Source organism: Ursus americanus, chromosome 3 (assembly GCF_024610735.1).
Source record: "Ursus americanus isolate L20-20 chromosome 3, mUrsAme1.1.p, whole genome shotgun sequence".
NCBI lineage: Eukaryota > Metazoa > Chordata > Mammalia > Carnivora > Ursidae > Ursus > Ursus americanus.
The window spans coordinates 15565544-15583024 of record NC_142129.1 but is presented as its reverse complement, the minus strand read 5'-3'; the positions used below and the strand labels follow the sequence as shown (position 1 = coordinate 15583024).

General features: G+C 38.9%; 1 protein-coding gene across 1 annotated transcript in view; it reads left to right on the top strand.

Annotated features, from left to right (window-relative positions):
* AKR1D1 (aldo-keto reductase family 1 member D1) overlaps positions 1-17481 on the top strand; it is a 48929-nt gene that overhangs the window by 3050 nt on the left and 28398 nt on the right. The window contains exons 2-3 of the mRNA XM_045792569.2: positions 8728-8895; positions 11985-12101. Coding sequence (XP_045648525.2) covers positions 8728-8895; positions 11985-12101 — 285 coding nt within the window. The remainder of the gene's footprint in view (positions 1-8727; positions 8896-11984; positions 12102-17481) is intronic.

The window sequence follows — 17481 nt, the reverse complement described above, 5'->3', positions numbered from 1 at the left end:
TGAGCCAAAGGCAGACGCTCAACAGACTGAGCCACCCAGATGCCCCCCAGATCCAATGTTCTAATCCCTATACTCTATTACCTGTTAAGAATATATCTAATGTCAATGAAACTGCATATATCTAACTATAACTTTCTATGTGTATTTTCATTTATGAAAGTACCTACGAATATACATCCTGAAAGTATGTAGAATGTGTGTGTGTGTGTGTGTGTGTGTGTGTGTGTCCTGAAACTCAGTCGGGCTCAAAGTGCTGTGCCTAGCAATTAGTACTATTAAGGACCTACTCTATGTTTAGTAATATTAAATGCTATATGTTAGAGACATTCAAAACCAGTCATGTGTTATTTCCCCAAAAAAGAGTTATAGTTCCCTTCAGAAGACATACACAAGTTAGACAATATGACATAAGAAGAATACCATGAGAAATGAAGATCATTCATACACCAACTACATTTGTGAAATATTACCAGTTGTAAAGTAATAAATGGAGTTAATGGTATGTCTCACAAAATCAGAAACTCTAATGTAAAGAAAAATACACCACATTTATCTGGAAGGTTTGTTGGGCTGCAGAGGGAGATGAGGAATGGGAAGAAAGGAGAATCTGACATAAAGCAGATTCATGGCTTTCTATTCCAAGCTATGCAACTGATAAAACTCCTTTGTCATCTTCCCAGGACTGATGAAGCAGAGGCTAGAACCACCTATGCCCAAGTCAGCCACCGTGACATAAAAGTACTCAAGTAGATTTAGCTTCAGAATCAGTCTTAGTCCTAAAGGCAAAGTCTGATGCCAAAATTTAGTCTTCTCTACTTGACATGCCCAAGATTTTTTTCAAACCTTCATTCCACAACAAGGGGTGCAAGGCAAATGCCAGGCTGAGGTAACTCTTTAACTGAAATTCATGTGTGTTTTGTGTATGTGGTCATGTCAGTCAGTATCTGTCCTGGGATCCTGTTCACTTTTTACACGGAAGTTAGAGAGCAGGAGAGTGCCAGGGACAGATCTAGGCAGGTCTTCGGGGGGAGAAGGGTGGGAGCAGACATGAAAGGCCAAAGTAAGGAAGGCTAACAGTGCCTCCTCTGACCTCTGCCCCATTTAGATTCCACCAGAATATGTGGAGACAGGAACTGGGAAAGCAACTTGGAGGAACAATACTATGAAGCTGTGTGAGGGTCCCCAGCCCAGCTTCTCCTGGCTTTCAAAGAGTTTTCTTTCTCTTAATGTGCCCAAATTTCTTATAAAGGTGTTTCATGCCTGTGGACTCAGGGAATTTGAGATGCAACCAACACTTAGTATCACCAACCACTCTGTGCATTACCCCGCCTGATGATGACTAATGAAAACTAAAACGTGCAAATTATCTGTGTGACTTTTTCCTTTTAAAAGCTTCCCAAATGTTTTCATATAGGGATGCAATGGTCTATAACCGCCTCCCAACAGATTTTCCCTACAGCTCTATCAGGGAAGGTCTGATGGGTGACAGTTTGGGTCTTATACCTTTTTTCAATTTTGATAGAAATTAATTCTGTTTTTATGAACATCAGTCCATGGAGTCAATACCCCATATTTATCAAAAACTTCAAGTAAAACTCAAGAATGTTACCAGACATGCAAATGAGATAAATCCAGGACTAATGGTAAATATTTTGAATAATGGGCAATAATTTAGTTTGATAAATATTAATTGTGTGCCTACCACATGCGGGGCATTTTTCTAGGTAATACAGGGATTGAAACAATGAGGTCTAGAAACAAGGGATTTAAGTGGAGTGACCAAGGACAGAAAAAAAGATACATATAACTAAAATGTAAGGAAAAGCTGAAGTGCTTTAAGAGAGGTAACACTGGTTCAAAATTAAAGTAGCAATAAGCAAATCCAATTATGAGGTAGATCGAGAAACATCAAGTTATGGAGAAGGAGTGGTCTAAGAAGTAGATTGGGGGTCGTAAATGATCCAGTATTCCTTCCTGGGTTGTCCTTGTTGAGATTTCAGTAGCTGCAAGCAGTTTTCACAGTCTGGAGAGTGAGCCAAAGGCTTTGTATCTGGGGCAAAGGAGAGGTGAAGTCCAAACCTTTGATGAGTACCAAGGGGGAGCCTGAAACATCAAGTCTGTTCTGCCCCTGAGCTTGAAGAGGATAGGGGGCACAGGCTTAGGACTCCTTCTCAGGATTTTGCCATCCTTTAAATATCCCTTGCTTTCTCCTCAATGCCCATTGAATCCCGTCCCTTCTCTCAACCTAAGAAACCCTGTTTCACCTTGTTCTTATACCAGGTATGTTTATTATACACTGGGGACAGCATGTTAAAGGAAAAGAATAATGCAATGATGATTGTTAAGCATGATAAGGAGAACTTTATTCAAGGATGAGTGCTGTCGTGATAGGTCTAGGAACCACTGTGATGGGATTTTGCAGGGGGACAGAGAGGTTGAGCTCCCACTCCTAGTACAACATGGACAAGTGGGAATTTATAGCCAAGGACCAAGGTGGGGGTCAGTGGATGGAAAGTTACTGAGAGGACACATCCAGGATAAGAGGTGATTCTTGCTAGCCACCTAGACATCACCTGGGCAATGGTGGCAGATGAGGAACCTGATTAGACAGGGAGGGGGATCAGATATGGAGGCTGGGTGGGTGTTGCTAAACTGACTTATCAGGATTCTTGCTGAAGTTGGATGATGCAAAGGCAAAAAATCTTTGTCAGAGGTGATGGTGGTTCTATAGCCTCTACCTAAAGAGACCAGGAAACAGGCAGGAAGCACAGTTAAGTGTCCTGGGGAGCTAAGTCTATTTCTCCATGTTGTCCTGCTTTCCCATTCTGATAACGGGAATGAGTGCAAGAATAAGTAGAACCAGAGATCCTACTGACCAGTCCAAGATTAGCAACTTTCTCCACTACAGCCGATGGTATGCATGAGCAAGGGTCCAATGTGGCCTGATTTTCTAGCAGTTTTTAGAAAATATTATAAAGTAATTATTAATTTTTAAGTAATAGCAACTCATTTGTAGTTTTGTAAAACGCTCTGTGGGCTAATATGCTGAGGGTCAAGAATTCAGTTGGTGTTTATTTTTACTTTTAGTATAGTGTATATCCTGAGTTCTTTCCAGTACCTATGATCTCCTTACCCTCACACACCTGCTGCAGAAGCCTTGGCTTTTAAAAATCAAACACTAAGAAATGACCTCTGCATTTTGTTTATATATATGTATATAAAATACATTATATAAATATAATAAATAAATATAAATGAACTGATATATATATATCACTCCTTCCATATATTATGGAATATGATATATATATACCATTATATATATATTGCATATATATACCATATATATATATATATGCACTCCTTCCATATATATATGGAATAATGGTATATATGTATATATATACATATATACCATTCCTCTCCAGAGGCAATTAGTACTAAACATCAAGCTGCAAAAAAATGGTGTGGGGAAGGAGGGAGCAGTTGGGGATAACAAAAAAAATACCAGGGAGTAAAACATTGGTTTATTTTTTAAAAATACTAACCTGCCCAAGTTACAATGAATCAAAAGGAGAAGAGACAGGACACATAGAGATCAGGTGAGAAGGCTTCTACAATAAATCAGGCAAAAAAGAACAAAGACTTGAATGTGATTGGTAGCTGTGAGGAAATTAATTTGGCTGGAGCCTAGGAAGGAAGTAACTTGGCTGAAGGCACACATTGTTGGGGGAAGCTCTACAAAGCTGGCAACCAATTGGATCTAGGCTAAGGAGAACAGATAACATGGTAGATCCAAGGCCAAAAATGATGCTTTAGGCCCAAGTTCTTCAAATCTAAGGCTTTGGAACTTATTGTCTTACCTCTTATTTTTGATCTACCTCCTTTTCTTTTTTTTATGGTTAAAATTTTGAAATACAATGGACTTAAGGACGGACAAATACTTTTATAGCTAACACTGTTAGCTATAAGATCCAAAATTAGAACATACCAAACCCCAGAAACTTTCTCAACCTGAATGCTTTCCTCCCTCAAGAAGGGATTGCTCTTCTACTTTTTATGGTGATGACTTTCTTGCTTTATTCTAAGAGCTATGCAACTGTAACATACATTTCTATACAACTTTTAAAATTTATGTGAATAGAAACACTGGACGCACTTTTTTTCCTGCTTCTTTTTCTAAATATAATGTTGTAAAAGTCACCCATGTTATTAATCATGGTCTTTGACAATTTTTATTGCTCTGTGATTGCTTAATTATAAGAATATGTCAGTATCCATTTTACTGTCGATGGGCGTTTGAATTGCTTCCAGTTGGGGGCTTTGCAGACACTATTGTGCAGAGTCCTACACAGGGGTCTTATTGTACACACGTATGAGTTTCACTAAGATATACACCTAGGAGTGGCAATGCTAGGTGTATATCTAACATTCAGTATGTATCTTCAATTTTCGGAAATGATGTCAATGTAAATAATTTCCAAGGTATTCATATAATTTGCACCCCTTCCAACAATTTATGAGAGTACCCCTGCTCCACATTCTCACCAACATTTGGTGTCTTTTTAATTTATGCAGTTCTCGTAAGTGTGGAATAATCTCTTATTGTGGTTTAATTTCCATTTCCTTTACTATTGATGAAATTGCCCAGATTTTTATATTTTTATTAAACATGTTGATATCTTTTGCAAAGTGACTGTGCCTTCTGTGCATTTTTCTTTAATGAATGTTTTCTTATAGGTAGTGGATTTGTAAAAGATCTGGTATGAGTCCTTTGTCAGTTACAGCTATGTGAAAATATCTCTTCCTATTTGTCTTTTTACACTTCTAATGGTGTCTTAATGAACGGAGTTTCTTGATTTTAATGTGGTCACGTTTATCGCTCTTAATGAATCATTAGTACTCTCCGCAGTTTAAGAAATCCTTCTTTACCCTGGTGTCTTAGGTTGGCTACTCTGGAGAACAGCCTCTGAGAAGGAGCTTGGCATGCAGGAGGCTTAGGGGGGAGTGCTCTCAGGAATCAGACCCGTAGGGGAGTGAGAAAAGTAAGTCCGCGCAGTGGGGAGAGTTGCTCATTAGTCCCACAGGGTGCTCTGGAATGGTGCTACAGCGTTGTGCTAAGTTGAGGTAAGAGAGCCAGGCTGTTATACCCTGTCTCATTCATAGAGGGGCTCAGATGTGAGTAACCAGCAGCCAACACTGCTGGCAGCTGAGCAAACGAGTGCCTTTATCCTGTGGTACACCATGACAGCCACTACAGTTTACCCTCGGCGCCAACTGAACCTACTGGCGTTGTGTGCCAAGTTCACTCCTGGGAAAATCTCTTCCAGGATTTTGTCTCTCTCCTGGAAAAGTTTTTAAAGGGGTAGGTTAACAGGATGAAATGGCTCCTGCTGTTTAAGCTGTCTTCAAGTTGCAACTTATCTTCCTTGTGGACTACCCATTCTAGATTTCTCTCACCCTTAACCAACATCTCTTCTGGTCTAGGTGGCTTATGAAATATTACAACCTAGATCCTCATCTCGCAAGTTGTCTGAGTCCCTGGTCCACTTATCCTTCTCAGATCATGGCTGCTGCGCTTATCCATTAACTAGCAAAAGTGGGATGGGGTATATCATTGGATGGCCTAGGTGCCCAATGTTTTCCTCCCTGGCTCATCATGTGACAGTGAAGGAGCCCTCTCTCCTCCAGGGATAAAGTTACTTACCCCTGCCAGTATGGCAACATCTTTCCTCAAATACTGAGCTCTTGAAATAAGGAGACGGGGTACCCCTGGGACCTAAGACTAGGAACTAGGATCCACAGAGCCTCAAATTCAGGGATAAGAAGTACTCATTTTCTAAGTGAGTCAAAGGGAGTAATGCTAATCTGAACCACTCCTACTGTGTGTTCAGACTTGTGTATTCTACTTACTGGGGACACAACACCATATAATGGATGTTGACCTAGGGTACGTGTTACATCCTAGAAGATGGCACCGCAACCTTATAGGGTTCTCCCCTTTCTTAAATGGAGGAAGGGTGCTGTTGACCATTTTAGGAAACAGAATTCTTTATTTCACTGATATCATCCCTAATGGTGGAGTCAAAATTTTGCATTTAAGATTCTACTATCATATCATTTATTTGAGTCTCCAAATATGGTATTCTCTTTGATCTTTCTGAATTTTCCTTAAAGTGAATTTTCTTAAAGAATCTGTCAGAATGTACATACAGTTCTCTTATGCTACATTTAAGAATTATAAAGAAACATTTTTCTCACATCCACATTTCCAACTAGTTCCTCCATATTGATTAGAATTAAGTCCAAAATAGTTATTCACCTCACGGCTGCTTCTGCCATCTGAAGGAAAATATTTTTAGCAAGCAAAGACTGTACCAGACATTCAGCTTTTAGAAAAGGCTCTTTAATGGTAGCTGGATAATAGAAGACTCTCACTACTATTACTTATTTCTGCACCATGTCTTTATGAAATAAAACATCATTCGTCTATTACTTCAGGCTAATGGTCAGTACCATGCTCCTAACTTAGTCTTTGTCTTTCTCATTTTTTTAAAAGATTTTATTTATTTATTTGACAGAAATAGAGACAGCCAGCGAGAGAGGGAACAGAAGCAAGGGGAGTGGGAGAGGAAGAAGCAGGTTCCCAGCGGAGGAGCCTGATGTGGGGCTCAATCCCAGAACACGGGATCATGCCCTGAGCTGAAGGCAGACGCTTAACGACTGAGCCACCCAGGCGCCCCTGTCTTTCTCATCTTTATGCTAAATGCTCTCCCCTAAGCCTCTTGTCTTGGGTTGTTCTTTGAAAATATAAGCATATACTTTAATATGCATTGTTTGGGGGTTTTTCCCTTGTATTAAATCTGAGTTCTATAGAACTCAAATTGCAGCCACAAAATCTCAGTGCTATTTCTGAGATTATATTTACCATTTCATATGAAGCTATATTCTCTCTTAATACTATGTATATACCTGATAATGGAAGTAGTATTTTCAATTTTTTCCCTTTAATTTCTGGATTCTACCCTAAGCCTCCTCTTCCAGTGTACTTTTGTTGTCATACTTGCTGTCGTCCATAACATCTCATTTTACGGGATGTTTTGTGGGGCTTTTTGGCCTCAATTTCCATTCAAGCTCTATTAATCGTGTCAATTTAAAAAACCAAAGAGGTATTTATGACATTCCTGGAATGTGTGTCTCTTTTCCTAGCTATTTGATATTTGTGACTATGAATCCTATTTTCTAATACCATCTGTATAGCCGATTTGTTCATTTTTCATATCCTCTCATCTTCTCAATAGTGATGACTTTTCAACTGAAGTAGGGAAAGAAAATATAATTTATGCTTCCAGGACTTTTTCTATCCAGCCCAGGATGATAAAGTCACTGGAAATGCAAGAGATTTCTTGTCTCACTCATTCTCAATAAATTGACTTCTGAGGGCCAGAATTCACAGGTCCGTTGAGGTTTGTCAAGCATTTGGTTAGAACACTGAAGATCTAGAAGCAAGCACAAGTAGTTCTCAACATTTGTGTACGAGATCAGAATGCTCACCGTCTGAATATGAGTTCAGTTACAATCTACAAATAAGATTAACCCTGTACTCCACGTACAACCTAAAAGATGATTTGAACATTTTATTCACCGAGACTAGATGCTTGTCTTCATGGAAATATCCATCAACGCTTCTATCTCCCCTTAAGAAAAAAATGTAACTAAAATGAGACACACTCGTACATTTAAAATGTCATGATAACTAAAGAACAGCGACTTCTGTGCAATCTGAAGAATGGATAATTTATACTTCCAGGGTCAAGAGTTTGTCAGGTCTTTTGGCTCTGTCAATGTTCAGGAGAGAGGATAGTCTTATGCTTCATGAAGGTTAATAAAACGAACAAAGATCTGGCTACTGAATTTGATAAAAATATATCTTGAAAATCTAACATGCCACCCAACACTCTTCTTTCCCAGTTTATTGAGGAATAATTGACAAACAATAAACTGTACAGATTTAAATTATTCATGTTGATAAGTTTGACTCATGTACACCCATGAAGCCATCACTATAATCAAGATGGTGAACATATCCATCACTGCAAAAGTTTCCTTGTGTTCTTTCATAATCCCTCCCTGCCACCCGTGCCTGCACTCCCTGTCCCCCACCCCAAGTAATCACTGATCTGCATCTGGTCAATACGTTAGTTTCCATTTTCTGGCATTTTATATAAATGGAATCATAATGTATTTATTTTTCATCTGGCTTCTTTCACTTAGTATAATTGTATAGATATTCACCCATGTGGTTATAGTAATACTTCATTTCTTTTTATTACTGAATGATATTCCATTCTGGGGATGTATCTCTGTTTATCCAAAACTTTGATTTATAATGGAGCCTTCTTCAATGAACATGTACCTTCCTATAACAACATAGCTGTCATGCAATCTCTTGTCACTGGTAAAACTGGTCAAGTTACGTTTCTGAGGCCACAAAGCTAGGGCAGACTTGGTATGGAAGGAGTCCCCCACTGAGGGTGGAAAGGAAACTCCCTGTGAGGTCAGTGTCCTCAGCCTCCAGACACCATCTTCCAAGCACAACAGCATGTAATCAGAAATTTGTCCTTTTTGTTGTAAAACAATGTCTATGTGCAGAGTATCCTGATGAAGAATGATTAAAGGAAAGGTCCATTTCTCTTCTTCCCCACTACAATGCCCTTGCCATTTCAGACCCCTAAGGGGACCTGTGCGAAATCAGTGAAGATTGCCATCGACACAGGGTACCGGCATATTGACGGGGCCTATATCTACCAGAATGAGCACGAAGTGGGGGAGGCCATCAGGGAGAAGATAGCAGAAGGAAAGGTGCGGAGGGAGGATATTTTCTACTGTGGAAAGGTAAGATCTTCCCTTCACCCTCCAACTCGTTATATTAATATTGGATCTCGTATCACTTGTCTCTGTTAAAGAATGTTGGGCTCACCCAGAAGAGTGAGTTCTCAACTCCCAAATTCCTCATTCTTGCCCAGAATTCAGGGACTGATTATTTAGCCCGTTGAAGATTAGGGCAAATCTCCTTCTTCATACATGGGCATTGATTTAAGACAATATGGGAAGAGCCAAATCTACAAAGCGGAAAAACTGGGGAGTAGAGGCAAGGTGGGGGGGGAGGTGGTTCATATTACATAAGCATTTGCCAAAGCTTTCTTTAAAAGGTCAGCCGTCTTTTTTTTCTATGCCTATTTGTCCATAAATCGCTAATTTTTTTATTGAGCTACAATTCGCATACCATAAAGTTCACCAATTTAAATCAGTGGCTTTTCGTGTATTCACAAAGTTGCATAACCGTCACTGCTACCTAATTCCAGAATGTTATCATGACGCCAAAAAGAGCCCCATACGCACCAGTAGTCACTCCCCATTTTTCCTTCTCCCCCCAGTCACTGGCAACCACTGATCTGCTTTCTGTCTTTATAGTTTTATTTTTTATTTTGGACCTTTTATACAAACCAAATCATATGATATGTGGCCTTTTGTATCTATCTGCTTTCACTGAGATAACATTTTCTAGGTTCATTCATGTTATAGCGTGTATGAGAATTTCATTTCTTTTTTCATGGCCACATAAAACTCTATTGTATGGATATATGACGTTTTGTTTATATCACTACTTTGGAGCATTCGAAATTTCCAATGTTAGAAATCACTATCCACTGAAGAGCAATCAGAAAGATAAAGCATCATGATTAAAATGCAAGCCAGTGGAAATATAGATGCATATTTACAGGCAGCTTTGCAGAAATAAAGCTGTACAACTTTGGAGAATGAGTAATACAATTCTCCTGAGTGTTCTAAAAGAGAAGAAGATACGGCTTCTGACTTCATCCACTCCCCAGACATCCCCTCCTCCCAGCTCCTTACTCAGGCTCCTTGCCAAGCTCCCTAGGAGTTTGTGGTTCCCCAAGTCCCCAGTCACTTATGGATTATGATTCTAAGGGGCTATATAGGGCCACTATCCCAAAATATCAGCCTGAAGCTTTTTACTTTATTATAGCTTTACAATTTCGATTCTTTAAGATTTTATTATTACAGTGTCTCCTTAGACTAAACACCAAATCTTAACCTGGTATTCCCAAAATGTTTCTGGTGAAGAATAATCTTGAACTCAGATCCTGAGAACTTAGGACAAAGCTGCCTACCCAAAGCCAGAAATAGTTATGGAGATTTATGTCTCATCCTAAAATTTTTTCAGACTTATATTTCCCCCCCATAATGTGTTCCCATTTGTTTATTTTGTTTCAATGTAAAAATAAGGTTTTAAGTTACCACCCAGAAAAATAAACCAAAAAACTTTTCTCATCTCCCCTGGTAAACAGCTAAAGCTGTTGCAATATTTATTGTGTTGGAAAAATTGAACCCAATTAAGTCATCTATTTCATAAAGTTGCTATGAGTTAATGTTTACAAAGCACTTAAACACAGTACCTGGCACAGAGCTAGGACTATATATGTTTGTTGAATAAAAAATAAATTAAAATGTATAAAACAGAAATTTCAGCTAGATGGGATGGCAGCAATAACACACCAAAGGGGCCCACGGTAATGAAAAAACACATTTTTCTGCTACTCTTTCCACATTGTTTTCTCTTTTTTATGCATTTAAGGCAAGAAAAAATTATTGTCCAACATAGAGAAAAATCAAATTTTACCAATTTTGCTTGCCCTTACTTGTGACAAAAAGGGTACAGAAATTTAAGTTTTTTCCGCAAAAACACTTTGAACAAATTTGATGCTCTAAGAAGATGTGTTAACTTTAACTTACCCCAAGGTTCTGAGGATCCCTCAGTACCCTATGCTTTATAGACCTTCAGGGTACACATGCTCCAGTTCAACAATCTAAGCCTTTATCTTTCATTACCTAACACTTTAGAGATTGAGTAATTTCATTTTCTTTCTTTCTTTTTTTTTTTTTTGTTAAGCTAAGTTTCTTTTATTTTTTCCAGCTTCATTGAGGTATAATTAACATATAATATTGTAAACTTAAGGTGGACACCATGTTGATTTGATACATTTATGTATTGCAAAATGATTACCACCATAGTATTAGCTAACACCTCCATCGTATCACGTAATTACAATTTCCTTTTTGTGGTGAGGACATTTAAAATCTATTCTCTAGCAACTTTCAAATATATAATATAGTAGTGTTAACTATAATCACTATCCTTTATAATAGATCCCCAGAATTTATTCATCTTATAACTGGAAGTTTGTAGTGTTTGACCAACATCTCCCCATTTTCATCTGTGGCTAGCTGTCAAATTACTGACCTTTATTGGAGAGGCCCAGGCTGGGTCTTCCACACTACTGTTTTGGTGACATGATCAGTTTAACCAGAGAGCCAGTAATTTCTTAGCAGAAATTGGCAGAATTTCCCTGGGGTCTGAGTAGGACCAAATGAGAACAAAGGAGCAGAAAAAGGAAATCTAAACATTTGCAATAATTTAAAGTTTTGCCAGCTTCTGCACCACCTGTCACAAGGTGGAGGATCCAGTGAAGTCACTCTCACAACCATTTTTCTTGTTCCGCTAAAGCACCTCTTTTATCAGAGTGTCATGAAAATAAAGCGCTAAGCCCAACCAGCTGGTCAGATGCATGTGCCCTATGTACACAATGAGGAGAAGTGAAAGTGCTGAGGGTCAATTCAGAAATTAACAGAGAGCAGGGCAAGACTTTGTCACGGAGCTAGGTGCTCTGTGCTTCAGGTGGATCTTCAAACCTCTGGGACATATTTGGCTAAAATACACTCCAGGTGTCAAGAGTCGTGTGAGCTCATCCTATACCCAGATGACACTGCAGCATAAAGATATTTTTGTAAAATGAAATGAGTGAATAATGTATGTGAGTGCTTTGTTAAGAATAAAGGCCTGCATTTTATTAAAAAATCAGTATAGATGTTAGTTAACTATCACCTTTTTATTCTTTCAGCTGTGGGCTACAAGGCATGTCCCAGAGATGGTCCGCCCAACCCTGGAGAAGACACTTAATGTCCTCCAGCTAGATTATGTGGATCTTTACATCATTGAAATACCCATGGCTTTCAAGGTAAGTTCAAATGCCTAAAGGTTAGGTCTCTGCTCTTTGGCAACGATGAACCAGCAGCTGTGCATGTGAAGCTATGAAGCTAGTTTATTACTTATCACCATTGAGTGTTAAGGGGTTTTGTTGCTATACATCAGTACTGACCAACCCCAACAAATGCCTACAAAGATTATGTGTACCAGACTCAGGCCTGCAACCCTAGTTTCTGGATTCATAATTCAATGCACTTGCTCTTATATCTGGTCTTTACAATTATAGTTTAAACTCTCTCCATCAAACCAACATGTAGTCCCCTGACTGTATTCTACATTTTAGTTACCTAGCATTCAGGCACACCCTTCTTCCTGTTCACACAGTCATGAAAATGTCTCTGCAGGACATAATGCAACATAATATATACAACTGAAAACTTACCCACCCTCTCCAAAAAGAAATAACCCAAAGAATAGTCATCTTTTTGGAGCCAGATTCAAGGTCAGGGTGTCTATGTGATATTTATTCTTGTAGTTCAAATTCACTCCTTCTTTGAACTTTCTCAATTTCTGGACTTGTTAATTTAACCACCAACACGCCTGCATATACACTGCTAAAGAGCAGTCACTGCTTTAAAATTTCATTGAGGGCAGGAGAGATTGAAAAACAAAATTGGCTACTTGTCCACAAGATAAATCAGATCCTGCTGCTAGTCAGGAAGAACAAAGACTCTGCCATTACAGTGGCCAGAATTCCTTATGCAGCCAACCTGACTGGCTGCCCCTGTTCTGTCTCTGGAAACACTTTCCTTGTTGACTGTCCTCTGTGGTCACATCCAACAAGGACTTTGGGAAAGAGTGCCTTTTTGCATTCTACTTCATGTAGATATAAGTTTGGAGGCTTCACAATGGCCTTGGTACTCGTAGGCTTTTATGGTTAGATTGAGATTTCGTTGACAAGGCAATATCCCTTAAAATGTAATAGGCTTTCAGTAAATTCAAATTCAGTCAGGTCCCTGAATGAGTAATTAAAACTAGAAATCTAACAGGGTCACATTTCCTATATCTAACCTGTGGCCTATGGTTTCTGTCTCTTAGTAAAGAACTTCCTTGTTTTACTCAGCTGCCCCATCTTCAGCTTACTGACCTCCATCTGACTTGAAATAAGGCAGGCACAGCTAATGTGTTCCTGGCACCCAGTCTGCAACTCATTGGATGGTGCACCTTTGTCCAATAGGGCATCTGTGGCCTGAGATCTTGCCTTCAGACACAACCAGAATTCTGCCAAAGTCCAATATTACTTCCCTTCAGGATTCTTACCTTCCTGCCTTGGCTGTCACTAACTTTTCTATCTCCAGAAGGCTCAGATTTGAACTTCTGTCATCTTGGATGACATCATGATATCCAGAAGTACAGAGTACCCATTTTAGCAAAATAGCATCTTATCTCTCATCTTATAAGCCCATTAGCAATAAACACATCTTTCTTCAAGACCTACCTGAAGACTGCAAAAATGGCCAACAAATTCTAATACCCAGTGGTGTTCTACTAAGTCCCCTAAAGCTCCAACCTTAGCCTATTTGTCTGAGTCTCAAGACAGAACAAAGCAACAATTTCACACATTCTATGCTATTGCAGAGCAAGGATTTCCAATTCTCAGCTGGAGGTGGGATGTTTCTCACTGTCCACTATCCCATACTGACCTAACGAATTTTCCACTTTGGGCCCATTATTTGCCATACCCCAACATCTTTGTATTAGTCAGAACTTGTTATAAATGGCAGAAATCCAACTCAAATTGGTGTTAGCTAAAAAAGGAGCTAAGAATTCCAAGGCCCTTTATCTCTGTTTTGGTTGGCTTCATTCTCGAAAATCCTTCTCTATATGATGGCAAAATGGCCGTTGACCTGCCAAGCCTACATTGTCAACACGATGTGAGAATTCAGAGAAAGAGAGACCACACGTTAAACCTCATGGACAAATACTGACTAGCCTTCCTTTGGTCATGTACCTGTCACTGATTAATCTTTGATTAATATTTGCTAAGGGCCAAATGGGTGACTGACTGACATCTAAGATCAAGAATAAGAGCTGGGTCAGCCCACCCAAACAACATGGAAAGAGCTCCTCCAGAGGAGACAGCATAGGTATGATAGAAAACAAAATAACGTATTTCTACTATAATTAATCAGAGACCACTTAGCATAGTGGTAAGGAGCATGGGCTCCAGAGGTAGGCTGCCTAGTTCGAATCCCAGCTCTGTCACATACAAGCCAGATGACCTGGTCAGGTTATTACCTGATCTCTTTCCACATTACCTAAACACGGGGCAGTGGAAAAAGTCTGTATGGACTTTGGAGTGACACAGAAGAGGGACTGACCTTAGCCTTATTACTTACTAGCAATAGTCACTTTGATCTTTCTTTTTTTTTTTTTTTTGGTTCTTTCTGAACTCCAATTTCATTAGCAGTAAAATGGAGACAATAGCAACTACCTTGACAAGTGCTGTGAGGACTCTTTAAATTATATATGTGACATTACTGGCACAATGTCTAATATTTTATAGATAATAAATGAAAGATAATATTCTGAAATGTTCAGATAGAAGGGAACCTTAGTAATAAGATATCCCAACAACCTAATTTCACAGAAGATAAAGTTGAGGCCCCAAACAAGGAAGTAACTCACTCAGGTTTAAAGTTCATTAGAATGGGACCAAATGGTGGGTTCCCTGATTCCAACCCCATATTTGTTCTCCTACATGACACTGTCCTCTGCTTTGTCCTCCCAAACTTAGCAATCCCAATACCCTGTGTACTATAGTGATTTATTATATTTCAGGTTCTTGAGAGTTATAGCCTCAGCCCTCATCCTCACACAACTAACTTCAGTCGTGTTCAAATGGTAGATTTCTAAGCCAAATCTTAAAGATTTGGAAAGAGCCTATATCTAAAAGTGAGAAAATGAAATTTACTTCTCTGTGACTGACCAATGATTTGTAAAATCTTTTTGGGAAAGGTAAATAGAGAATTTCCACTCCTATTCTTAGATGGAATCAAGGCTCAAGGATACAGAGAGACAGTAAAACTTTTAACAGTGAGAAATGACACAGTATAATGACATTACTTCCCACATGAACCTATAATTCCTATAATTGAGAAATCAATCTTTGAAGCCAAAATATCGCATGCTTTTTGAATCTCATGATTTTTTTAACAAGAAACCTTTCTTGCTAAAATATTTTAGCACTTTAATATTTTTTTAAATGTCAAGTTAACAAGCAGACACAATTTTAGAACAACAAAATACAAAAAATCACAATAAGACATTTTTAAGGATTTTTTTAAATTTACTTATTTAAGAGAGAGAGAGAGAGAGAGCATGAGCTGTGGGGGGAGCAGAGGGAGAAGAAGGGAGAATCTCAAGCAGACTATTTGGAGCTGGACGCAGGATTCGATCCCAGGACCCTGTGATCACGACCTGAGCTGAAACGAAGAGTCTAACATTTGACCAACTCTACTACCTCGGTGCCCCACAATAAGACATTTTTAAAAGATGAATGAAATTACTGCTGAGCAGAAATGAGAATCAATAGCATGGGTTTTTAGAGGGTTGGATTATTCTTCTAGCAATGTCTTGCAGTAAGGAACAGGAATAGAGGACAAAGACAATAGGTTTATCAGAATGAATGGGTTAGTAAAGTAGACACAGCAGAAGCTTAAGGGAGGCATCATAGAAATATTTAACATTGGTGCAAGCTTGATAAGGACTTAATTAAAATCTGGAAAAGTAAAAATTATTTAATAGAGTTCATAATGAAGGCATAAAGCCATTTCAGAACAGAAGTAAAACCAGGAAATGCAAAAGGCAAGAAATATGGAAAAAGACTGGAGTGAAAATGTGGGTCATAAGTGTTGAGAAGGTCAAAGAGCTTAGAAATCAGAGATAGAAAGAGTAATTAACATGAATGATTAGGGGGCATTGAGGAAAAAGGAGCCCTTTTCCTGTTCTCAATGAGACAGGAGGAGTTAAGAAGAAATTATTTTCACTAAAGAGGACAATGCAGAAAATGTTATCACTAGGGGGAAGTTTCATTCAGGTGAGATGACAGAAGGAAAAATTTTAAAAAATTTTAGGAGTATAATTGATTTTGTCCAATTGCTTGATTTTCAACAACAGCAAAAAAATTCCTATTATCAAGGTCTACGGACTTCCATCCTGTCATCCAAATCTAAAAGACACTTCGTTCCCATATTATTTGATCTCTTTCAATACAGGCAACTACTACCCTTTTCTTTAAATATTTTCAGCTCATGGTTCTATGATATCACCCTCTCAAGATACTTTGACAGCTTCTTCCCTATTAACCTCCAAATGTCATTATGCCCAGTACTCTATCCTCAAGGTGATCAGTCGCATGGATTGAATACCACTTTATATGCTGAGGACTCCCAAATTTGTCTATGGCCAAGACTTCTCTCTGAGCCTCTCTCAGACGTCTCTGTTTAATTGCCTCCTCAAATACCCAGTGAATGTCTAATTGCCATGTCAGTCTCAAAATATCCAAAATAAAACTCTAGATAACTAGCCTAAACTCAGGGGATGATCACCACCAGCCAACCAAGGAACCTAGAAATCATCTTTTATTTTTCTGTATCCTGCCATTTCCAAGCCCATAAGAGATGGGTCCCATTTTTAGATATGGTAAAAAAGGAAAAATCTGAAAACCAATGGTTAGTCTTCATTGGAACAGGATCACTCAAAAACTAGGTTTGATATGAGATAATTTGCGAAGTAGGAAACAGATGCTAAACTCCTGGAGAGCCTGGACGGGGAAAGAAGAGAACCACTGGGTACATTAGTCAGAACTAAGAAGTAATGTGCTGAGTTTTCCCTTATACATAGACAGTGTTCCATTCATTAGCTACACTTTTCTTAGCTGAAGAACTTCCTCTCACACTTAATGATTTTTGGTTTCTTATCAGAGTAAGAAATTTGCTGTTTGGCAAAGGGTTAGGGTTAGGTCAAAAAAATGAGCCTAAAAGTCCTAATTCTCGACTTCTACCCTTTATTTATGAGTGATTTTGTTATTAAGGGTTAGAGTGGCTGGTGATGAGGGTGACAAAGAATTGCACAAAGAGTGGAGCAATAAACAGGACAGAGTTTATTCACTCTCCAAGGGAGGAGGGGGGCCAGACATCCAGATAAATGTCGACCCCAAGTTTCTGTCAGCCTGGGCCTCTTAAGGGGTTTTGAAGGGTGTGAGAGGGTTATAGCTGTACCCATGGTGTGTGTGTGTGTGGGGGGTCAACTCTTGGCCAGGTAGAGCAAGAGATGGCAGGTTTTTTAAGGGGCTCTGTCCAGGGCTCATCCGGGATGTGGGCTGTGGTCTGGCTAGAGAAGAATATGTT